The following is a 26,564-nucleotide window of genomic DNA, read 5'->3' as shown; positions in this document are numbered from 1 at the left end:
AAGGTACACTACATGACGAAAAGTATGTGGGAACCTGCTCGTTGAGCATCTCATTCCAAAATCATGGGCAGTAATATGGAGTTGGTCCCCCCTTTACTGCTATAATAGCCTCCACTCTTCTGGGAAGGCTTTCCACTAGACGTTGGAACATTGCTGCAGGGACTTGCTTCCATTCAGCCACAAGAGCATTAGTAAGGTTGGGCACTGATGTTGGGTGATTAGGCCTGGCTCGCAGTTGGCGTTCTAATTCATCCCAAAGGTTTTCAATGGAGTTGAGGTCAGGGCTCTGTGTAGGCCAGTCAAGTTCTTCCACACCGATCTCAAAAAACATTTTCTGTATTGACCTCGCTTTGTGCTGAAATAGGAAAGGGCCTTCCCCAAACTTTTTCCACAAAGTTGGAAGCACAGAATAGTCTAGAATGTCATTGTATGCTGTAGCCTGAAGATTTGCCTTCAATGCAACTTAGGGGCCTAGCCAGAATCATGAAAAACCGCCCCAGACCATTATTCCTCCTCCACCAAACTTTACAGTTGGCACTATGCATTGGGGCAGGTAGCATTGTCCTGGCAACGCTGGTCCAAACCCAGATTCGTCCGTCGGACTGAAAGTTGGTAAAGTGTGACTCATCACTGCAGAGAATGTGTTTCCACTGCATTTCATGAAGCTCCTGAAGAACCGTTATTATGCTGAAGTTGCTTCCAGAGGCAGTTTGAAACTCAGTAGTGAGTGTTGCATCTGAGGTCAGATGATTTTCGCAGATAACCCATTGTTGCTCCTAGACATCCCTTCACACAACGGCATGTACAGTTGACCAGGGCAGCTCTAGCTGACAAATTGACTTTTTGGAAAGGTGGCATCCTATGATGGTGCCACGTTGAAAGTTACTGAGCTCTTCAGTAAGGCCATTCTATTGCCAATGTTTGTCTATGGAAATTGCATGGCTGCGTGCTTGATTTTATACACCTATCAGCAACAGGTGTCACTTATTTGAAGGGGTGTCTGCATACTTTGTTATGTATATATTGTATCTATATAGTATTAGTGTACCAAGTTTGACACTTGTATCACAAAGTGGAACGAGCTCTTCTGGTATGTTTGGTTCTTAGCCACTGGACTAAAAGTTGTTTCCATGCTACAGATGACTCTACAGCCATCGACAGACTTCTTTCTGTACTGCATACTTGTTACTCTTGCTCCGAAGATCGCGTTAAAGATTCCCTGAGATAAAGTGAGAATAAAAGATTCCCTGAGATAAAGTGAGAGTAAAGAGAGAATGGACCGGGAGAGGGAGAGAGAATGGAGCAAGTGCGAAATGTAATTTCCAAAATTAGAAAGTTCAATTAGCGTCTCAAACATGATCCTTCCAGTGAACTATTTGTATTTTCTAAGACTGCGAGTAAAAATAAAACCTCCAGACCAAATCAAATGAAATCAGTTCATGGCGACTGTATTTCACTTGCCGTATTTCATAAACATTTACAAATAGAGCAATTATCAACGAGAGTAAGGGGACCTGGTCTGTTTCTACGGTTATGCCTGTTATGTGTGGCACAGGAGAAAGCACAACGATAATAATTAGAATTGGCAGCACACTCGACAGACACAGCAGCACAGGGACTACAGTAAAACTTGTCCCAGCTGCCGTGGTAATGTTAAAATAAAGAGTGTTGTTCAGACGACCCAAAAAGTAGGCGCGTCCACAAGAAGGGGGCGGGAGGCAGAGGAAAGGGGGAAAATGTGGGGTGAGCAAAATAAGAGGGACAGATTGAAAGGGAGACGGGGAAAGAAATACGGGATAGAGGGGTAGAGATCGGACGGGAGAGAGAAACTGCATGGGAGTCTCTCCAATTTGATAGGAAGAGTGTAGAATAGAAGAGCGGACTGGTGGTGCATGCACTAAGCATAGCCTCTCGATCAGAGCACTTGACTGCGCTCATTCAAGAAAAACACACGCATACAAAAACAGACACACACACAGGGGAAGGAGCTGGGAGCCGGGAAGGCAACTCAAGACGAGAAAAACCGAATGGGGCAAAACGCGTGAGTTTGAGAACCAACAGAAGTCGCAAGGGGGAGCGGGGGTATTCCATAGGGGTGGGGAGGGGGGGGGGGGGGCTCCAGACAAGCGCCAGCCAGCCATGGGAAGCAGAGAGGCGGGAGAGAGAGAGGGTAAACCAGAGGAACGTGTACCCAGCAGGACACAGACCCTCACCAGCAGCCCTGCAGCTTCACAACACCAGACGGCCACTTATCCCAGAGATGACAAGCGGGATGAGAGGGGGCCGGATAGCTAGCTCTTGCTCCTGAGCAGTTTAACCAGGGGTGGGAGGGGGGGTTGCAGTCCACAAATGTGGTCGTTGCGGAGGACCATGGGTCCATTACGGGGTGGCTGTTTGCTCAGTTGGCTGGGGTTGAAAATATGCCGCAGGAGCACGCTGGTGTTCGCCCTGCTCTGGTTCGGCACTTGGGTGTTCCTCAATGGCTTGGTGTTTGTGCATCGGACCATCCTCTCCGACTACTGCACGGATGACAAGAGCAAGAGGATACTGCAGAGAGTGGTGAGTAGCCTACGGGGGATGGAGGGCTCACGCTTACGCTTCTGTTTTGATGTTGACATTGAACTTGAGTTTAGTGTGTGTGTGTGTGTGTGTGTGTGTGTGTGTGTGTGTGTGTGTGTGTGTGTGACAAACATGCCACAAACCACATACTACAAACATGCCACAAACCACATACTAAGCAAAATAATATAACAGGTTAAGATACTGTAGAGTACACAGATTCAAATATTGACTGATCCAAACAAACTGACTTGGAAACAAAATATTTTCTCAGGGTAAAGTTATTTAATCAATCTGTCTTGGACAAATCCCTTTTTAATTCCACCAACCAACACTCACGCAATTAAGCTGAATTGACTCAACTGAATCACAACTCAATTGTAGAGCATTCCTAAGCAGTTGTAGACAATAAACCTCCCTTATTCTTAACCTCCTCTGGGCTACAGCACAGCAAATTAGCCAGTGTTATAATTTTTTTTTTTAACACAGAGTGTTAAATCAACACCAAAAGTGTCAAGACTGAGGACCTACATAGGCACCATAACAGTGTTAAATTAACACACTGTGTAAAGCCTTATTCAAATAGTTTTTTTTAAAGCTGAGTTCCTTGCCTTCTGAGTAAATTGTAGATTTACCACCCATGACTGTATTTGTTAGTGAGAGAGACATGGTTGTTGCATTTGGGCTTCAGTAAGTGATATTCTAAGTGAACATTTTATCATAATGTTTTTTTTATGAGCACAATTTAACACTGGTCTGGTGTGGTATGTATGTATGTATGTATGTGTGTGTGTGTGTGTATATATATATAGACAAAACACTTTGTGTTGATTTAACATGCTGTGTTATTTAAATAAAAACACTGGAAAACTTGCTGTGTGTATGTAGCCTATCACATTTATGCCTTTTAATACAATTGCTCTATTCGCCCAGAGTCCACAAACAATCCCAATGTTTACTTAGGAGACATAATTATCTCTGCGCTGCCATGCTCTCTACCAATTACACCGACTAATGTTTCAACCCCAGCATCTTTACGTAGCCCTAGAGGCATTTCACGGACTATGCATTTCGTGGACTGCAATTCTGTCTGGGATTACTTCTTGGTTCTAAAGTTTTCATATAAATCTCCCTTTGAACCAGTGGATTACACACAATGTTGTGAGTGCGATGAAATGGTGGAAAGGTGAAAAGTTCGCAGCATTTTTCCTGAAGGGAATTCCATTTACAGGGTAGAATTAAAAGATTAAACAAAAGTGACAAACAAGCGTGACAAGAGCAAACATAAGGATATAGGATAAATATTTGATTATCTATGCCTATTTGTGTACAATCTGCCCAATCAGATATACAGTGCCTTCAGAAAGTATACACACCGCTTGACTTTTTCCACATTTGTTATGTTACAGCCTAAATTTAAATTTGAGATTGTGGGTCACTGGCCTACACACAATACCTCATAATGTCAAAGTGGAATTATGTTTTTTGAAATTTTTACAAATGAATTAAAAAGGAAAAGCTGAAATGTCTTGAGTCAGTAAGTATTCAAGCCCTTTGTTATGAAAAACCTAAATAAGTTCAAGAGTAAAAATGTACTTAACATGTCACATAATAAGTTGCATGGACTCACTCTGTGTGCAATAATAGCGTTTAACATGATTTTGTAATGACTACCTCATCTTTGTCCCACACATACAATTATATGTAATGTCCCTCATTCGAGCAGTGAATTTCAAACACAGATTCAACCACAAAGACCAGGGAGGTTTTTTCAATGCCTCGCAAAGAAGGGCACCTATTGATAGATGAAAAAGACAGTGAATATCCCTTATCCCCTATCAATACACCCAGTAACTACAAAGATACAGGTGTCCTTCCTAACTCAGTTGCTGGAGAGGAAGGAAACTACTCAGGGATTTCACCATGAGGCCAATGGTGTCTTTAAAATGAGGATGGATCAACAACATTGTAATTACTCTACAATACTAACCTAAATGAAAAGAAGGAAGCCTGTACAGAATACAAATATTCCAAAACATGCATCCTGTTTGCAATAAGGCACTAAAGTAAAACTGCAAAAACTGTAGAAGAAATTAACTTTATGTCCTGAATCAACACAATCTCACACCAAATTTGTGCAAATATGTACAAAAAGTATTTCAGCAGATTTTGTGCGTTTTTGTGTGGCTTAATTCGTGTGAAAATACATTTTGGGGGGGCATACTTTTGAAGTTATTAGAGCAATGCATGATGGGCAATGGTGTTCTACACTTCCTTATTTCGTGTCCCACATTTATTTATATAAAAACCAACGTGTTAACAACCCACTATTGTTAATCAACCAGGTTGTCACCGCAATAATTATAATATAATAGTATCCTTACCTTTTTTATTAATGCCAATACGGTTTTCTATGCTTGGGATACTGGTGCACTTGTAGTCAGAAAGACTGTTTTTTCATGTAGTCAACAGTGGCCTAGATGATTTTCTTCATAACACATTTCATATTTTGTGGAGCCTGCATTACACACATTTCTTCATAATGCATTTAATACAAGGCTCCACTTTTTCGTGTTCATTACACAATGGCTTTTTTGGGGGGGGGGGGGGGGGGGTTTCGATGAAGGTATTCGATTGGGGAATGAGGATACATTATTATGATGGGAAATTATAATACACACTATGATACACACACACAAACACTTAAACACATATACAACACACTCACTCTGTTTGTACTCATGTTATAGCCAACTCTTGATTTTTGTCTGACTTATTTGTAATAAAATATTTTTAATCTAGTTGTCATGTATTCATTATCTTTAAATGTTGGTAGTTTGCATCTGTCAGTAATGACTAGCATGGTTAAACAGTCATACATCTCTGCTTGATTCAGCTTTTGATATATTTGGCATTTCTATACATTTTCTGTATTTCCACTGAAGAACGCAATAATTAATCAACACACTACTGGAAATAGCTATGGGTTTCAGCTATGGGTTTCACAACCTTCTAATAATGGTACAAGTTATATCAGCTTAAAAAGGGTTCATTTACAAAGTCTGGGGTAAAACATGTTGGGCAAAGTGGTACAGGAGAGTCTGACATACAACCCCTAACTTGAGTTCAGCCTTCCCCAATGAGAACCAAGAGCGGCCTAGCTTCATCCTTCACGACTGGGAAAGGCCTAAATTCTAGGCTGTAGACAATCCTACATCCATCTCATTAGATGCATAACCTTTATTTAACTAGGCGAGTCAGTAAAGAACAAATTATTATTTACAATGATGGCCTACCAGGGAACAGTGGGTTAACTGCCTCATTCAGGGGCAGAACGACAGATTTTTACCTTGTCAGCTCGGGGATTTGATGCAGCAACCTTTCGGTTACTGGCCCAACTCTCTAACCACTAGGCTACTTGCCGTCCCAGATCAGGACAAGAGGGATCAACAGAGATTGATATTACTGGTTTCCATCCTTAAAAAGCATAGTTGTGTTTTGCCACGTAACACACATTATTTGTCTACCCATATGATGTGGATCATTGTCAGGTTATTAGAACATCGTGGTTGCAATAACACTTTAAACAGGCTGCTTGTAAATGTGTAGAATGTGTTTGTTTTGGGTCCACACTGGTAAGTTTACTTATGTAAATTAGACAGTCACAGAGGATTTTCTTCTGAATAACTCACGTCAGGGTTTTGCACTTTCCATTCAGCTTCAGGCAACTTTTGTATAAGGCTGGATCGCACCTGTAGTGACTATTTATATCTGTCACACCCATTTATGCTTCTCCATTGTTCACTAGATGTAGCAATGTAATTACACCCAACGCAATGTTGAAAAACACAATGTTTTTATACCACATAACTAGACGTGAGCTGGACGTGATCCCTACACTGCCACCAATGTAGAGGAAGAAAGTGAAAGCTGCAACAGGGACTCTAACCAGGGCTTATACGTGGCAAAGTGAGTTCTAACGGCCGTTGACATGAAAGCCTAGCAGGCCTCTGGGCAGAGGCAGTATGCCTACAATGCTGGCATATGCCTTGTTACAATAGCCTAAGTATATAACATAATCGACACGACCGCAATAATCATCATGAAACAGCCTTGGAAGTGCCATAAGTGTAAGCCAACATAATTCATTATTTTACATTAATCTGTTTAACTACATTGATATGGCTTAATTGATCATAGTCCAGACTCGTTATTGTTGCAAAAACCATGCAGTTGCACCGAGGGAATTGAAACCAAACAGATTTTTTTTGCAAGTCTTCTGTGTCCCCACATTAATTGATTAATTAATTTCCCATCATGAAAATGAATCCCAATTCCCCAATAAATGCAACCCTCATAAAATCTGACATCACACTAGTATCCCAAAGTATTAAGCGAAAACAGCATTGACATGAATAAAAAAATCAAAAAAGATAAGGCTACTATTTTATTATAAGTATTTTGTTGACAACCTGGTTGATTAACAATACTGAGTTGTTAACAATTTTTTTATATATATAAAAAAAATGTGGGACACAAAAAAATGCAGTGTTGAACACCATTGCCCAAAATGCATTGCTCCAATAACTTTCATATGATATTCACATGAATGAAGTCGCATAAAAATGTGGTTTTCCCTACAGAAAAGCTTGGAATCTGCTGAAATACTTTTTGTACATATGTGCACGATTGAGTGTGAGATTGTGTTGCCTGAATACAAAGCCTTATATTTGGGGCAAATCCAAAACATAACTGATTACCACTCTTCATATTTTCAAGCATGGTGGTGGCTGCATCATGTTATGGGTATGCTTGTCAACGGCAAGGACTGGGGAGTTTTTTAGGATAAAAATAAATGGAATGAGCTAAGCACAGGCAAAATCCTAGAGGAAAACCTGCTTCAGTCTGCTTTCCAACAGACACTGGAAGAAGAATTCACCTTTCAGCAGGACAATAACTTAAAACACAAGGCCAAATATACACTGGAGTTGCTTACGAAGATGACATTGAATGTTCCTGAGTGGCCTAGTTATAGTTTTGACTTAAATCGGCTTGAAATTATATGGCAAGACTTGATAATGGTTGCCTAGCAATGATCAGCAAACATATTGACAGAGGTTAAAGAATTTTAAAAATAATAATTTGCTAATATTTTACAATCCAGGTTTGAAAAGCTCTTAGAGACTTACCCAGAATGACTCTCAGCTGTAATCGCTGCCATAGGTGATTCTAACATTTATTGACTCAGGGGTGTGAATACTTACAGTATGTAAATGAGATATTTCTGCTCTCATTTTAAAAAAAATGTGCTTTAATGACAAAAAAAGACAACATGTGGTAAAGGCAAACACTTAAGTACCAATTGCTTATTGCATTGCTACATATTTAAATCCCAATGAACATTGCGCAAATCATTTTGGTAGGCAAGCCTGAACAAACAAAATACACAAGGTAATAATAGCTAGATTTCGTATTATGATTAAATGCAGGCAATCCATTGTCTCCCTTCAACATTTACTCTGCCAACTTCATAAATAACGCCAAACATGCTTTGAAATTATGCAGCCATTCTAATAAATCATGTGGCGAGACAAGAAATGAGCACAAAATAGGCAAATATTGGTTGCTTTTGCAACAGGTCATCAGTCAGTCGTTTCTGGTTTTGGCTTTGTTGCAGGGCCTTATGTTGGCCAACCTTAAAATGTATCCCACTCTTTAGGGTCAAACTGACCAATGATTTACTGGTCAGCAATGTCAGCCAAGGTAGAACGCAAGTAAAAACACCCCAAATCTGTATTTGCTGTCTGAGACTATATTCCTATTCAGACAAAGTTCCTGTTCTGTCTGATTTATATTCATCATTAATTGTTTGAAATAGTTGCAACACAATCATACTATTCATAATATGTACACACATACAGTACTCAGTATTTACTCTGAGTACATTCTGGTAAAATGTACAGATAAAAACATGTTAAGGCTAGGTGTGTAGATTTTCACATTTTTAAGGGACATTTCATCATGGCCTATAGATTATTAAGCTTTCAATCTACATTTCATTGCAGAGGAGGCTATATATGTATATATATTATGTGGCTTGAGGCAACCACTGAGGATTGTAGCTAAATTGTATATAATGTAACAGTTAAGGGTATTTTTAACTAAGCTACGAGATGAAAACTGTCACACTGATACCTTGTGAACCTATTACTAAAACCACACACAATGAAGGCAGCAGGTAACTTTGAGAGCGGACCTTGACTGAAATGCCCAATATCCCGATGATACAGTTGAAGTCGGGAGTTTACATACACTTAGGTTGAAGTCATTAAAACTCGTTTTTCAACCACTCCACAAATGTCTTGTTACCAAACTTTTAGTTTTGGCAAGTCACTTAGGACATCTACTTTGTGCATGACACAAGTAATTTTTCCAACAATTGTTTACAGACAGATTATTTCACTTATAATTCACTGTATCACAATTCCAGTGGGTCAGAAGTTTACATACACTAAGTTGACTGTGCCTTTAAACAGCTTGGACAATTCCAGAAAATTATGTCATGGCTTTAGAAGCTTCTGATAAGGCTAATTGACATCATTTGAGTCAATTGCAGGTGTACCTGTGGATGTATTTCAAGGCCTACTTTCATACTCAGTGCCTCTTTTCTTGACGCGGGAAAATCAAAAGAAATCAGCCAAGACCTCAGAAAAAAAGTTGTAGACCTCCATAAGTCTGGTTCACACTTAGGAGCAATTTCCAAACGCCTGAAGGTACCACGTTCATCTGTACAAACAATAGTATGCAAGTATAAACACCATGGGACAACACAGCCACCAAACCGGTCAGGAAGGAGACACGTTCTGTCTCCTAGAGATGAACTTACTTTGGTGCGGAAAGTGCAAATCAATCCCAGAACAACAGCAAAGGACTTTGTGAAGATGATGGAGGAAACAAGTACAAAAGTGTCTATATCCACATTAAAATGAGTCCTATATCAACATAACCTGAAAGGCCGCTCAGCAAGGAACCGCCATCAGCAAGGAACCGCCATAAAAAAGCCAGACTATGGTTTGCAACTGCACATGGGGACAAAGATTGTACTTTTTGGAGAAATGTCCCCTGGTCTGATGAAACAAAAATAGAACCGTTTGGCCATAATGTCCATCATTATGTTTGGAGGAAAAGGGGGGAGGCTTGCAATCCGAAGAACACATCCCAACCGTGAAGCACAGGGGGTGGCAGCATCATGTTGTGGTGGTGCTTTGCTGCAGGAGGGACTGGTGCACTTCACAAATAGATGGCATCTTGAGGGGGGAAATTGTGGCTATATTGAAGCAACATCTCAAGACATCAGTCATGAAGTTAAAGCTTGGTCGCAAATGGGTCTTCCAAATGGACAATGACCCCAAGCATACTTCCGAAGTTGTGGCAAATGGCTTAAGGACAACAAAGTCAAGGTATTGGAGTGGCCATCACAAAGCCCTGACCTCAAGCCTATAAAAAATTTGTGGGCAGAACTGAAAAAGCGTGTGCGAGCAAGGAGGGCTTACTCACCTGTCTCAGTTACACCAGCTCTGTCAGGAGGAGAGGAATGGGCCAAAATTCACCCAACTTATTGTGGGAAGCATGTGGAAGAGTACCCAAAACGTTTGACCCACATTAAACAATTTAAAGGCAATGCTACCAAACACTAATTGAGTGTATGTAAACTTGTGACCCACTGGAAATGTGATGAAAGAAATAAACGCTGAAATAAATCATTCTCTCTACTATTATTCTGACATTTCTCATTCTTAAAATAAAGTGGTGATCCTAACTGACCTAAGACAGGCAATTTTTACTAGGATTAAATGTTAGGAATTGTGAAAAACTGAGTTTAAATGTATTTGGCTACGGTGTATGTAAACTTCCAACTTCAACTGTATATACAGGGACTAACATTGTCCCAGTGTTGCTATGGTTTGCTACGGTTTCCTGATGTGAAGTTAAGCATATCTACAGCTTGGAACAACTTCTCACATTGGTAAGGGGGCATATACACTAATTTCATCACTTCTCAGCTGGCAATAGGGACTTTGTGCTTTAGATAGCATCATGTAGCTATGCCTCTAAGCCCGGAGCAGACATGAAAGTGTCTGTATGTGTTCAGGACTATTGTCTATCTGTGAGGCGTTCAGTCAGAATAATCAAAGAACGGTAACATCCTCTGAGGATTTCCTCAGGTAGAGTCATATTTGTTTGTCAAGTTGCAATATCCATGAAATCTCTTTTCTCATCCATAGTGATAACAGACAAAAGCAAACGAAGGGAAACAAAACAACAACAAAAAATGTAGACAGAGCTGAACTTCAATTTGAATATAACCTAAAAAAAAACACTTTGGAATGCGTGCTTACTTCCTTACCTAACCACATAACCACATAAATACCTACAACACCACCCCACCCCTAGTTGTGCTACTGTATGTAATAGATAGTACTAGAAATATTCAAGTTTACAGGTTCTGATGTTGGATCTTAATTTGATCACCAGGTTTCAAGACAACTTTCCTGCAATGCAGGACATTTTGAACTTGTAGTGTATTTGAGGTTTTAAAAGGCATCTGCGGTTTGTAATTCCCACTTTGACTTGATTTTCCCTTAAGAAAAATGTATCAACCCCTACAAAAATGTCCATTCATTATAATCCACCTAATAATTCACATTTCCTGTTGCTACATGATTATTTTACTGCTCTAGCAAACTGGCACACATTAAGATCCTACATCTATCTGAATGCTAAATTAACTAAAATTAAATTAATCTAAATGAACTAAAACTAAATCTTAAAGGATCCCATTCAAAAGGCTATGTTGTGAGTCCTCTTTTTAAACAGTGGAGCCATCTTTTCGAAGGTCTTTTGGCAGCCTTTGCCAGTTGAACTAACCCCTTAAGATTTTTACTGCACACCTTAATAGCTTTCTGCTCCAGGGTTTACACTACAGCTTGGCTATTTTATTCTTTATTTGTGCATTTAACCAGGCACAGATGGCAATGCCTGGAGATAGGGAGTTGTACCAAGGCCATTTCAATGTGAATTCTAATGAGGGTTGTGTTTCATAGGATAATTACAGTAGGCTACTGTTTTAGAAAGTATACATAATATATATATTATACTTTATATCTGTAAAGTAACTGTAAATATGATATTGTGTTCCTTTTATACCATGCCATTGTGAATAATATGATTGCTTAATAATATTGTGACAATTCCACATTTTGTTGTGTTACAGCCTGATTTTAAAATGGATTATCTTGTGATTTTTCTGTCACTGGCCTACACACAATACCCCATAATGTCAAAGTGGAACAATGTTTTTTGAAAATGTTACCAATTAAAACCTGAAATGTCTTAAGTCAATAAGTATTCAACCTCTTTGTTATGGCAAGCCTAAATAAGTTCAGGAGTAAAAATGTGCTGAAAAAGTCACATAATAAGTTGCATGGACTTACTCTGTGTGCAATAACAGTGTTTAACATGATTTTCTAATGAATCATCTCTGTACCGCACAATTGTCTGTAAGTGAATTTCAAACACAGATTCAACCACAAAGACCAGGGAGGTTTTCCAATGCCTCTCAAAGAAGGGTACTTATTGGTAGATGGGTAAAAAAAAAAAAAAAAGCAGACATTGAACATCCCTTTGGGCATGGGGAAGTTATTCATTACACTTTGGATGGTGTATCAATATACCCAGTCACTACAAAGATACAGGCGTTCTTCCTAACTCAGTTGCCGGAGAGGAAGAAAACTGGTGACTTTAAAACAGTTACAGAGAGTTATGGCTATTATAGGACAAAACTGAGGATGGATCAACAGCATTGCAGTTACTCCACAGTACTAACCTAATTGACAGAGTGAAAAGAAAAAAAGCATGTACAGATATAAAATATTCTAAAACATGCATCCTGTTTGCAATAAGGCACTAAAGTAATACTGCAAAAAGTGTGTCAAAAAAAATGTGTCATTAACTTTTTGTTCTGAAAAAAGTGTTATGTTTGGGGCAAATCCAATACAACACATTACTGAGTACCACTCCCAATATTTTCAAGTATAGTGGTGGTTGCATCATGTCATGGGTATGCTTGTAATCGTTAAGCACTGGGGAGTTTTTCAGGATTAAAAATACATGTAATTGAGCTAAGCACAGGCAAAATCCTAGAGGAAAACCTGGTTCAGTCTGCTTTACACCAGACACTGTGTCACGCCTGCTCCTGTTCCTCCCCTCCGGCATACGAAGTCGCCAGAGTACTAACCACCGGTCCTGGGATTCATCATTACACAAACCTGGCTCTCATCATTACGCGCACCTGTGAGTCATTATGATTCACACATGTACTCCATTAACTTCATCATTTCCTCCCCTTTATATGTCACTCTCCCAGGTTCACTCACCAGTTGGTATTGTTCTTGTGTATCGGCATACTGCTTTATGTTAGTGTCATGTTCTTGGTTTTGTGGTTTTATTAAAACGTTTCACCTGCACCTGCTTCCAACTCACCGCCCCATCATTACACACTGGGTGTTGAATTCAATTCTCAGCAAGACAACCTAAAACATAAGACCAAATCTACACTGGAGTTGCTTACCAAGAAGACAGTGAATGTTCCTGAGTGGCGGAATTACAGTTTTGACTTAAATCTACTTCTAAAACTATGGCAAGACCTGAACATGGTTGTCTAGCAATGATCAACAACCAATTTGACAGAACTTGAAGTATTCTTAAAAGAATAATGGGCAAATGTTGCACAATCCAGGTGTGTAAAGCTCTTAGAGACTTACCCAGAAAGACTCACAGCTAATCGCTGCCACATATGCTTCTGCTAAGTATTGACTCAGGGGTGTGAATACTTATGTAAATGAGATATTTCTATATTTAATTTTCTATACATTTGCTAAAAAATATAAAAAAATTATGTAACTTTGTCATTATGGGTTATTCTGTGTAGATGGGTGAGCGAAAAAAATCTATTTTAATCCATTTTGAATTCAGGCTGTACCACAACAAAATGTGGAATAAGTCAAGGGTTATTAATACTTTCTCCTATGGAGATGGAACAGGTCATGAAAATAGAATATAATATTAATATAATGTATGTGGTAACTTTTGTGTTTTTTATTATGTGCTAGTAAACCAGCTGTTTGAGACTAAAAACAATATGACAAGGGCTTGAATCCCACAGCTAAACGATCAGATCATGCAACACTAGACTACTGAATAAAGGGGTTTAGTTTCCAAATAAGCAGCAATGAAGTTGTGCACAGTGCATGCATACATAATTATGGGATACTAGTACTTCCAGTGAACTGGACTTCTCGATAAAAAACAGGCCACCCTCTCAGTGCCCTCAAAATGAATGTATTTATTGTTCTTCTTCGTTTAAAATGAATAAACACAATAAAGTCCACCCCACATTCACACTCCACACAATAAGAGCAATTATGGCTTGATGATTTACAGTCCTGGCTTACATTGGCTGTGATGCGTGAGTCCAAATAATTATCACATTGTTTCCGTTTAGCAAATCGAGCCAAATGTATATAATCTAGGCTACAATGTATATATTTTAAACTATGGTCTGTCGAATAATGGGGAACAAAAGGTCTTCTCTGGACGTATTTGAGCATATCTTTGTTTTCGGACAAATTTTTCCAGTGAGAGAAATCTTAGTAGAGCTAAGGCCACTGTTGTAGGACATTCCAGACATGCCGACTCTGACCAGTGCTTGGGCCAGACTGCGCTCCGCTCAACGGTCCGCAGCACACTGGTCCACTGCACTTTTCTTGTGTGAAACTTGTGAACTGTCATGTGAACTGAAGCCACTACAGTTCAGCCATTTACAATAATTGTACAAAATAAGTATGCTTTTAATAACAGGAAACTAACCATATTTATGACACATGCATTGAACTAATGTAATTCCGAGGGATTCGTTTGTTATTACGTAAATGCGAAGGGACATTGCGTTATTTAGCTCCCTTACCCATTAGCGAATAAGATTACAGAATGGTGAGTACTGTAAAACCTATACTGCCACTTCCAGGTAGATTCTCTTCATGGGTAGATGGCTTCAGTTTTCATAATAAGAAGTGTGTGTAAACAGGCAGCAGTTTGTGAACTTTGTCTGTTTGATTGAATCCCAGTCATAGAATAGGAATAAAACATAAATGGTACAATTAAAAGGTAAATGTTTTATAATAGAAAAGTGGACCAATCTTTGCAGTGGTGCAGACGCTTTAGGAAACCTTGCCATTGGGTTAAATAAAACAATGAATGTGATTAGCTTTTATTGGGCCTTTTAAGGTCTATGTATTTGGACTTTAGTATATGGAACGTGCTCCAGAGATGGAGTTTGGGCTTTGCCCAGCCAGCAGCTATTTCCCTGATTCTGATTGATGGTCAATAAATGTTTGCTTTGTTCATTACCTTTTTGGGGATTTCGAGACATACAATGTAAAAGGAGGAAAAGAACAGAAAGCAAACACCTGCTGATTTGTTGTTGTTGTTGCTGTTTCGACCCTGTAATCATGATGATGTGACTTGGCTGGTCAACCGAAGGTTCATTAATGACTTGGACTACTTCAAAGTCTGGAGTGTGTTGTTTCCCTGAGCCCACGTATTCACGTCATTAGCTAGAGTTTGAAATGCCAAACAAACATGCTGTGGGCGCCAGCAGGGCTATTTATTGACTTGAACTCTTGTTGCCGTATTTTGGCTTCTCTGTACATATCCACATCTGACAGTATGACATGTGTAACTATAGCTGAAGCCACTGTTTCTCCACAAAGCAATTATATGTACATTGTAAACGCCAATGCTTATACAAAATGCCAGCAAAACATCATGACAGAGTCCAAACACCACAGTGGGAAAGTTTACATACAAACAGAAGCTAAAAACAGCTGCAGTCTGACATTATGCAAGTCCCAGGAAATCCAGGGAATTAAAAATGGATGTGCGGAACTTGGATGCCTTGCTGAGGAGGAAAAAAAAGAAAAGAAAATACACGATTTGGCCTGGGCTAGATGCCTAGGCTGGGATATTATAGCCACGGCACCGGTTAGCCTACACAAGGCCGAGAGATAGCAGGGGTGCATTAGGGGCCTCAAAATAATTGCAGAGGTCTCTGAGTTCAGCTCTCTGGAGATAAGGGGAGGACACTTAGGCCTTTCAGATGGCTGCAATGACCGTCAAAACTATGTGATACAGCTCAAGACAGGCCACTTTCATTTGTGTTGTCACCCAGCCTAACAGATAGCAAAGTTGGAGAGCAGGAAAGTCTTCCAATGCAACCATAGTATGAGACTCAATATCAGGCACAAGCCAAGCAGAGAAGGATGAGAATACTGCTAACTCTTTTTCATTTATTTTGTGAAATATACACTACCGGTCAAACGTTTTAGAACACCTACTCATTCAAAGGTTTTTCTTGATTTCTACAAGTTCCTCATTGTAATAGTGAAGACATCTAAACTATGAAATAACACATATGGAATCATGTAGTAACCAAAAAAGTGTTAAACAAATCAAAATATATTTTACATTTTAGATTCTTCAAATAGCCACCCTTTGCCTTGATGACAGCTTTGCACAAGCTTGGCATTCTCTCAACTAGCTTCACCTGGAATGATTTTCCAACAGTCTTGAAAGAGATCCCACATGCTTAGCACTTGTTGGCTGCTTTTCCTTCACTCTGTGGTCCGACTCTTCCCAAACCATTTTAATCTGGTTGAGGTCGGGGGATTGTGGAGGCCAGGTCATCTGATGCAGCACTCCATCACTCTCCTTCTTGGTAAAATAGCCCTTACACAGCCTGGAGGTGTGTTGGGTCATTGTCTTTTTGAAAAACAAATGATAGTCCCACTAAGCGCAAACAGATGGGATGGCGTATCGCTGCAGAATCCTATGGTAGCCATGCTGGTTAAGTGTGCCTTGAATTATAAATAAGTCAGCAGTGTCACCAGCAAAGCACCCCCACACCATCACACCTCCTCCATGCTTTACGGTGGAAAATACACATGTGGAGATCATCTGTTCACCTACACCGCGTCTCACAAAGACACAGCAGTTGGAACCAAAAAACTAAAATTTGGACTCCAGACCAAAGGACAAATTTCCACCAGTCTAATGTCCATTGCTTGTGTTTCTTGGCCCAAGCAAGTCTCTTCTTCTTAATGGTGTCCTCTAGTATTGATTTTTTTGCAGCAAAATCAACCATGAAGGCCTGATTCACGCAGTCACCTCAGAACAGTTGATGTTGAGATGTGTCTGTTACTTGAACTCTGTGAAGCATTTGTTTGGGCTGCAATTTCTGAGGCTGGTAACTCGAATGAACTTATCCTCTGCAGCAGAGGTAACTCTGGGTCTTCCATTCCTGTGGCGATCCTCATGAGAGCCAGTTTCATCATAGCGCTTGATGGTTTTTGCGACTGCACTTGAAGAAACTTTCAAAGTTCTTGAAATGTTCCGTATTGACTGACCTTCATGTCTTAAAGTAATGATAGACTGTCGTTTCTATTTGCTTATTTGAGCTGTTGTTGCCATAATATGAACTTGGTCTTTTAACCAGGTGACTTCCTCATGAAGCTGGTTGAGAGAATGCCAAGAGTGTGCAAAGCTGTCATCAAGGCAAAGGGTTGCTATTTGAAGAATCTCAAACATAAAATATATTTAGATTTGTTTAACACTTTTTTGGTTACTACATGATTCCATATGTGTTACTGCATAGTTTTTTCTTCTTCTACAATGTAGAAAATAGTAAAAAAAATAAAGAAAAAGCCTTGAATGAGTAGGTGTTCTAAAACATTTGACCGGTAGTGTACATATGATTATGCCACATGGACCAAGTTGTTGTTATGTTAATGATTTTGTAGCACATCTGCAATGAACATAAAACAATCACTAAATTGTAATGAATATAAATAGTCCACAACCACAGTTTTCAATTATTATCAGTGAAGTTAATGTTCAATTTCGTGTTATTTTACCAATTAATTAACTTCAATGTGTCACTACATTGTGTGCGTGTGAAGTATGACCTATGCTTGTAAGCTTGCAATTGCAATGCAAGCCTACAAGCCTAGAGAGGAAAGGGTGTGGAAGGACCAATAAACATCTGTGAGGGTTGGTGATAAGAGAAACAAAACTATGGCTAACGTGTTAATGCCATGCCACCCAGTCAAGGCTATTAAGCATCTCACTGAAATCTTGAGAGAATCAAGATGACAGCTGTTTACTTTGGAATGTAGGCAGAGAGGGAGTTTCTATGTAATCCCGCTAGGAACACTAATCATTTCCAACCTCTGGATGTACATCTATGCACTGAGATGTACACCAATCACATTGGCTCGCGAATCGGAGACATAAAAAGCAGGTTAAATAGAGGGCGAAGCTGTATTGTAGTGGGATGTAATTTAATTCACCATCAACTGGAACATTTTCAGAAAATGTACTGCCTTGTACAGGATTGTCCATTTTCATTTCAGTAGCACAGTAATACAGTGCCATTCCCTTATTAGGATGTGACGTAGACTACAAATCACATTTTTCAAATCTGCTGTTCAAAAATAGACGTTGTTTCCTGCAAAATTGTTGGTGCCTCGTCATTTTAGAAGAAAAAAAAGATGAGCAAAAAAAACAACAACAATGTTTTGTGACTCTGCCATGACAACCTTACTATGTACACCAAAAATAATGTGATTTTGTCTGTGTTTGTCTCTGTCTGTCCCAGTGTGAGGAGTACCGCGAGGGCGCCCTGACTGGTGACCTCTGCGAGGACCTGTGCGTGAGCGGCCAGGTTGAGTACAAGCGCTGCCTCTACTACGAGAATGGCAAGAAGGTGATCGAGGCTCGGTGGCGTGGCACTCCTGTGGTGCTCAAGTCCAAGCTGGAGAACTTCTCCTCCTACGAAAGCCTGGGCCTCCTGGAGTACCAGGACCCGGCCGAGGAGCTCGCTCCCCTGGACGTGGTCTTCTATGCCACCCTGGAGATCAGGAACTCCCTGGGGCTGGACATGGGTGGCAACGCCTCGCTGCCACCGCTGTGGGGCCAGAGGCTGAGGGAGCGTGGGCGGCCCTACTCGCGGGCAGAGCTGGCATCGCTTTGGTCTCTGCTCCAGCAGGAGGAGTACGTCTTCCTGAGGGTGCTGCAGGACCTCAGCCGCCACGTGGCCAAGGTGCTGGGTTCCTGCGGACACTTCTACGCTGTTGAGTACTTGTCGGCGGGCCACGCCTGGGACCAGAACATATTCTCTCTGGAGGAGTTATCGGCGGGCCCATGGACGGCGAGGGACATGGTGCACCGCATCGCCCTCAGCTTCCTGGACATGGCATGGCGCTTCGACAATGACTTCTCGCACCGCCTCCACCTGTGCGACATCAAACCAGAGAACTTTGCCATCCGGAAGGACCTTACGGTGAGCTGACCACGTTCGCACACATACACACACACACATATGAACACACTCACACACAGAGTACACTCATAGACACACACGCACATGCTTCAAAGCAATAAGTTGCTGACTCTTTCACACAGGAACGCTAAAACAGCATGGAAGTCTCATTTGGAGATAAACCTGTCATTAAAACTGTCCCAGAGCGGCTGCTTCGTACCCCTCACAGATCTGAGATCGGCTTCTTTTTAGTGGGGGAGTTCAGATTCTTTCTGTGTAAACAAGAAAAGGTCAGATTTAGCTCCCTTTTTTCATAGTAAAACAGTAATTAATCCACACAATAATACTGCAGCACATTCATCCGCAGAGTGCAAACCATTTGATGAGAACAACGCGCCATCTGAAGAATGATGAGGCTCCAAGTTGTTTAATTGTTTCCAACAAGGTTAAAAAAACAGCCGGTTGTGCCATTTTTCACAATTATATGACGTTGCTTTTTAACGTGGAGGAAGCCCATGATCCAGGCAACACACCGAGGAATAGGATTAAAGATTTATTTAAATATGCTTGTTGAGGACACCCCTTATGCATTCCACGATATAAGTTTGTCTGAGTTTCACCTGAGTTTCTCTGTGTGAAACCTATACACCTTTGGCTGACTCTGACCTATGAAGGACTGAGAGCAAGGTGCATATACACCTCACGTTGCATTATTGTACCCCAATTGTGCCATCAGGGTGTCAATAATCAGTACAAAACATGTTTTATTTCTGCTGATGGGGGATTCAAAGCATAGACAGATATCCAAATGAACTCTTTCTGAGTAGCCTAGATGAGACAAGAGGAATAAATAGTGAAAATCATTAACACAAAAGCATAGTGTTACCATAGAGGGTATTACAATTTATTAACAGTCCTCTCTGGTAGGCACCATTTTCATTTTATTTCCATAAAAATGTGATAAACTTGCCAGGGCCGTGAAGAATAAGCTGTTTGAGCAATCAATGAAAAACATATGTATTATCTTTAGAGTGAGTAGATTTATTTATATTTTTATACTTGGCTTAAGTTGCTGTACACCAATTGCTCATGTTGGCGGCGGTACCCGAAACTGGAGAACATTAGTTTGATGAGGCCCTCGATGAGATAACTATTGTTATAAGGACATCATTTAGTTTGCATAACAGTTAGCATGCCAAAAACCCAAATGATCTTTCGAAGTAAAAACAAAATATAAAAAACATGCAAGAAAAAAATAAAGATGGAAGCTTTTACAATTTATCGACAGCGTAGAAAGTAAAGCGATGACGCTGTTTGAAATGAAATATAACATTCTCGTCCCTATTATGGTTTACATCAACCGTGAGCTCATTTGATAGTGTGGACAAAGACCAGGAGGAAGGAGAGGAGTCCAAAGGAGACATGTTATTGTCTATGTTTCGGCTGCTGCGTCGTCAAAAAACAGTATCCTTTCAATCCCTCCTTTCTTTTTATCTCAAAAGTACATGTATATAGCTCCAGGTGATACTTTGTTTTTTTACCGTGCAGCTGATCCCTTATTTAGTTTTCTCATGTGATAATAAACAGAGGAAAGGAATTCTCTGTTATATACTGGGGGGGTATATTGAAAGGGTGTATTGTGTACAGTATATTAAATGTTGAGGGGGGGGGGGGGGTATACAGTATAGGGGCTATATTGTATATTGAAAATATATTAGGAGTATATATTTGGTTGGCTTGCGTCGTTGCATTAGCAGTGGTAAGTGATACATAGGATACCAATTATTATCATATCTGTCAGATCTACAGCCCCTTAAAGCGCTATGCTGATTTGGCTGGACGTGATGGATGAGTGAAGAGCAATGTCGAGAATACCATCTCTTATGTTCACTGATCACTAAGGGCCCTATTCAGTCTGTATCGCTGAAGCATCACAGATTGCGCACTAGAAAAATGAAGGTAATTTCCGATTGAGCCGACATACCGTGAATGCAGTCTCCTTGACCAGGAGAACATTGCCTTTAGTTGTCAATCACGCTATGAAGCTTCACCTTCCGCGATACGGATTGAATAGAGCCCTTAAGATTCTTTCTACCTTTCAGAATTCGACAGTGACTTGTTTTTTTGTTTGTTGGTCTTCTGACATGTTTGCTACAAATCAGCTGAAGCTGACATGAAGTGCTGCAGTGGCGTCATTCCTCACGGGCCGTCACTTAAGCAAAGAGGACGATTATAACAAGCCATACAGATGAAACAGAATCCCAACGCCCTTAAACAATAGCATGTGTGAATAAAAAAAAAGAAGATTTACTGTATAATTCCATGTCAATGAGATTCAAAATATCTCCCACAGGAATAGCTGCAATGTGGTTATTCTTGATTTATTCCTTTTGCTTAAAAAAAAGAACAAGTGGTGAAGGAAAAGGGAGGTAGATGAAAGTAGTGAACGTAAGTGAAGATACTGAAAATAAACGAGGCTAAATAAAAATACATTTGATTGATTGATACAGCTATTAAACCCTTGCCTCTGGGGTCAATGTGAGCTCCGGAGTTGGCAGCAATGAAACTCCGGCACTTACTCACCTCTCTCTGTGCTCTTGTGCAGGTGGTGGCTATAGATGTGGACATGGCTTTCTTCGAGCCCAAAATGCGAGACATCCTCGAGCAGAACTGCACTAATGACGACGACTGCAACTTCTTTGACTGCATCTCGGAATGCAACATGAAGACGAACAAGTGCAGCTCAAAGCGGAGGAATAGCAACCTGCAGGTAAGTGTGATTGCATCGAAATATGAACGTGATTGCATATTATTTTCAACTCACTCTACATCTCACCATTAAGTAAGTTATTCAATTATTGGGTTGGTTGCTCCTCTGAAGAGCTAAACAGGAGCACTCAACTTTTAATTATTTTTAATTATGAATGTGTAGTTGAGCGCTTCAAGGAATGTTAATTGCTTATGATAACACTATGGAATTTCAGTGCATGATTATAATACAAGAACCAACCCAAGATAGATAAGACCTCAAGAGACTATTTCCCACTTTCGCTGTAAACACAGAAGAAATCATTTTCGCTGTAAACACAGCAGTTGTCAGCTTTAGCAGAAACCACCTTTACGGCCCGGGATTCAATACGATCGTGTTTTTTGTCAGCATTTTAATTGCTATGTTTCCGCGTTTGCGGAGACTATATCCACAGTTGACCTTTCAATGTTGACCTTTCAATGGCACATTGTTCAAATCAGCGATCGGTTTGAAACCCGGCGCAATGCAGTACAAAAGCGCAACATGACTGCAAAAGAGACAGGTTGGAATGTCTGAGAAATTAGTGGACAAATGAAACTTTTTGGTAAATTAGTGGTGTTTGAATTTGTTGATAAAATGCGGGACATGTTGTCACCCTTGTCAATACCTAGTCTTTGACATAATATGCGTCCAATTGATAAGTTGAAATACTGTCGTCACTCATACTGCCGGATGCCCTGGAGAAGCAGAGAGCTCCCAGACAATGTCGCATATGTGATGACACCAGGTCCACCTCAAGGCCACAGGTGGCTGCTGCGAATGATACCTTTCCGCCGCTCCTGATCACTTATCGCGACCCTCGCTGACCCCTACCTCTCCATTGTACTGCCTGCCATCCAGGAGACAATGGTGGCTTTGTCTTTAAACGATTGTGGGGGTCAAGGAGACGATTTGTGTCTCGGGGGCTCTCGTCCCCTTCAAACAGGCGTGTAATAAGAATATGACTGATGATGGCCCCGGTGATAATGAAATAAGAACTAAGGAACAGTAGGTTACTCTCACAATGACCAACCCCCCTCCCCTTTTCTCTTGTCCACCCCTCTTTCTTCTCTGCTCTGACTGTCCACTTCTGTCATCCCCCCTCCCCCACTTTCCTTGTGTTTCTGACTGTCCCCTCCTCTTCTCTCCCCTCTCTGTTACCCCCCTTCCTCCGTTCCTCTTGGGTCTGCCTCACCCCCTCTTCTCTCCTCCTTTCTTCGCTCCTCTCTGGACTGTCATCCCGTCTTCTCTCCCCCTCTCTTCTGCTCTGGACAGGTGATCTGTCAGAAGATCTTCAGGCCCTGGTTCTCTCCCACACTGCTGGGCGCCAAGGCGGGCCTCCCCCTCCAGGTGGACCTCCAGCGGGCGGTGCAGGAGTGCGCCGAGACGCCCTGGGGAGAGGACGAGGAGCGTCCCCAAGCCGTCCAGAAGCGCTTGCTGCACCTCCTTACGCGCCTTCTCCACCAAGGGACCGCCTCTGAGCGTGGGGGCGCAGATGGAGAGGGCATTCACTCCCACACAGCTCTTAACTTCTGAGACATTGCACTGTTCACTCTCACAAAAACTATACACTGAAGAAAACAGTCATATTGGCTTCATGAGAGTTATTTAAAGTGTCTAGATGTTTTGTGATGTGGTTCCTGCGGACTGATACTGGTTGTTGATGTAACATAAGATGCACTGATGGTGGTAGTACTGACTATGTGTCTTTAGTACCTACGGTAAGCAGACAATGGCAGTTTCTGAGGTATAACTGAAGCATCTGCCAATAATTGGTGGTCTATCAAGCAAGTGGTTCTTATTTGAGTCATCATTACATTAAATAAATGCAGATACTTTCTTTGAACCCTTTTGTACAGTCGATCTATTACTATGATCTCATGTTGATCACTAAGGATATGCCCCTTTTCTTCAATTTCTGCCAAAAATGACATACCCAAATCTAACTGCCTGTAGCTCAGGCCCTGAAGCAAGGATATGCATATTCTTGGTGCCATTTGAAAGGAAACACTTTGAAGTTTGTGGAAATGTGAAATTAATGTAGGAGAATATAACACAATAGATCTGGTAAAAGATAATACAAAGAAAACATCTACAGTTCTTTTGTATTTTTTTTGTACCATCATCTTTGAAATTTAAGAGAAAGGCCATAATGTATTATTCCAGCCCAGGTGCAATTTAGATTTTGGCCACTAGATGGCAGCGGTGTATGTGCAAAGTTTTAGACTGATCCAATGAACCATTGCATTTCTGGTCAAAATGTTGTATCAAGACTGCCCAAATGTGCCTTATTTGTTTATTAATAACTTTTCATGTTCAAAATGGTGCACTCTCCTCAAACAATAGCATGGTATTCTTTCACTGTAATAGCTACTGTTAATTGGACAGTGCAGTTAGATTAACAAGAATTCAAGCTTTATATCAAATATGTCTATGTCCTGGGAAATGTTCTTGTTACTTACAACCTATGCATTAGCGTTAGCTCAACCGTCCCGTGGAATGGACACCGATCCCGAAGAAGTTAATAAAAAGTTACTTCAGTAACAGTCATGCAGTGTGACACACATAGCTTTTTAAAAATGTTTCCCAATATCTGTTTGATACCCGCTTGCGATCAACTAGCCAAACTCACAGCTGCCTGTTGTCAGATCTGCCTTTTGTTTCAAGTAACATGTCAACACCTTCCAGGCTAATGGACGGGGAGAAGTATAGATCAGAAACAGCGCTCGGTTCCCACCGTCTGGCCCGGTCGCTTGTTCCAATGGGAAATGGCGATGCTGTCGGGCAAGTACTCCCCTTTTCTCTACAGTGGACTTTAGCTTCCAAGAAGATCAGGTTCCCTACGCTCTCCAGCTGGTTCACCACAGGATAGGGGGAGGAAGGAGACGAAACCCAGGCTTTGGACGGGAAGGGCGGGTGGGATGAGGGGCAAAACCCATCCCATCCACAGGGGGCATCGAGAGTGTGACACGGACCTGGTAATCTGGTAACATCTTACCTGCAAGTGAACTCTGGCCCTATGGGGACCTACAGGGAGAGCCACTGATTTATGTTCAAGTGTCTCAGCTTTCTCTCAAAACACAGACCTCTGCAGCTCCCAGAGTCTCCAAGGTGATACTGAGGGTCTGGTTTGGATCTACTCCTAGGGACTAAGCCAGGGGATGGTGGAGATACTGTAGTATGAAGGAGAGTGAGAGATGAGTGGACTCTAGGTTCTAGGAAGGTCTTCAGCTGGATCACTGTCTCGTTCGGAGATAAACAGATTAGTTTAGATAGAGTTACTGTAAAAGGGAGAGATGGAAAAAAGGAATGAGAGCGCAAGAGACTCTTTCCAGTCCCTACTGTCAACATTCCACTACCTCATCTTCATGGGAAAGAAAAAGCCATGGGCTTTTATTCCTAGGTTCAAGTGTGCAGTGGAAATCTGCTGGCCTCTGTTTTTGTGTGTGCAGACACAGACCTCGTAAAACATTGAGTTTTATAAGATTGGATCATAAAACCGGCGTCATCAGCGGTTGCATCCTGTTCATACTCTAACTCTTCTAACAAACATAAGGGAAAGTGTCACTTGATATGCCTGACCAATGATGTTCTGAAGTTTTGTGCTGTCTCTCCCTGAAATCATGTTTAATATCAACCTATCAGTAATGTGATGATCACAATGTCCCAATAACTGTCTGTTTCATATTGGACAAGGCAGATTTCATGAGTTGACGAGATACTATAGCTTGGAATAATTATCTACATTTAATGATCAGAAACATTTGGGACTTGGGAGATAATGCCCCCCCAAGTGATTATTATTTTTTTTTAAAGAAAGGTTTGGTAAGATTTAGATATGTGCATAATGTCTATCCTTAGGCAAACACATTTTTAAGGGGAATAAGTGGGCATATTTTTGTTGTTATTCAATAGAAACAAAAACTTTAGATTTAGACCATTTCTGGGCAAAATGCCCCCTGAAGATTAGTGTGTTAAAATCCATTTTATTTAGTATTTTTTTGTAATTGACTCCTAAAAGATAAAGTCTAGGCATCTTATTTTAATGAAATAATCTCTGAAATAATCTCACTATTAATATCTTCACTATATTGAGGTTTTGATGTAAGTCAATGGTACATTTTTTATTAAATTTACATTTGTTCCCTTCCTGTCCAATCATCCTAAAGTTTCTCAAAATTGACTGTGTAACTCAAAGAAGTTACTTATAGATGATTTGAAAAATGATAATATACAGTGCATAAAAACCTCAAATATCACATTACATACATAAGTATTCAGACACTTTACTCATTACTTTGATGCACATTAGGCAGCGATTACAGCCTCGAGTCTTCTTGAGTATGACGCTACAAGCTGGGCACATGTATCTGGGTTTCTGTCATTCTTCTCTGCAGATCCTTTCAAGCTCTGTCAGGTTGAATGTGGAGCGTCGCTGCACAGCTATTTTCAGGTCTCTCCAGAGATGTTCGATCGTGTTCAAGTCCGGGCTCTGGCTGGGCCACTCAAGGACATTCAGAGACTTGTCCCGAAGCCACTACTGTGTTGTCTTGGCTGTGTGCTTAGGGTCATTGTCCTGTTGGAAGGTGAACCTTCACCCCAGTCTGAGGCCCTGAGTGCTCTGGAGCAGGTTGTTTTCTCTGTATATTGCTCTGTTCATCTTTGCCTCGATCCTGACTAGTCTCCCAGTCCCTGCCAGTCCCTGGTTTTCAGGCCAAATAGTTCAATCTTGGGTTCATCAGACCAGAGAATCTTGTTTTTAATGGTCTGAGAGTCCTTTAT

The 26,564-nt window shown here is 40.8% G+C and overlaps 1 protein-coding gene across 1 annotated transcript; it reads left to right on the top strand.

The window, feature by feature from the left end:
• Positions 1–1,782: 1,782 nt before the first annotated feature.
• On the top strand, positions 1,783–23,628 carry LOC139367226 (divergent protein kinase domain 1C). The gene is made up of 4 exons (XM_071105445.1): positions 1,783–2,559; positions 18,332–19,015; positions 21,600–21,764; positions 23,058–23,628. Exons 1-4 carry the CDS (start codon positions 2,350–2,352, stop codon positions 23,316–23,318), a joined length of 1,320 nt encoding a protein of 439 aa, XP_070961546.1. The 5' UTR covers positions 1,783–2,349; the 3' UTR covers positions 23,319–23,628.
• Positions 23,629–26,564: the final 2,936 nt, after the last annotated feature.

The sequence above is a fragment of the Oncorhynchus clarkii genome, chromosome 15 (assembly GCF_045791955.1).
Source record: "Oncorhynchus clarkii lewisi isolate Uvic-CL-2024 chromosome 15, UVic_Ocla_1.0, whole genome shotgun sequence".
In the NCBI taxonomy this organism is placed as follows: domain Eukaryota; kingdom Metazoa; phylum Chordata; class Actinopteri; order Salmoniformes; family Salmonidae; genus Oncorhynchus; species Oncorhynchus clarkii.
This window is presented reverse-complemented; position numbering and strand designations above follow the sequence as displayed.

Coding starts and splice junctions, on each gene's coding strand:
- LOC139367226 (XM_071105445.1), top strand. CDS start 2,350: ATGTGGTCGTTGCGGAGGACCATGGGTCCATTACGGGGTGGCTGTTTG. Junction 2,560..18,331: donor AGAGGATACTGCAGAGAGTG/GTGAGTAGCCTA, acceptor TGTCTGTCCCAG/TGTGAGGAGTACCGCGAGGG. Junction 21,765..23,057: donor GGAGGAATAGCAACCTGCAG/GTAAGTGTGATT, acceptor TGCTCTGGACAG/GTGATCTGTCAGAAGATCTT.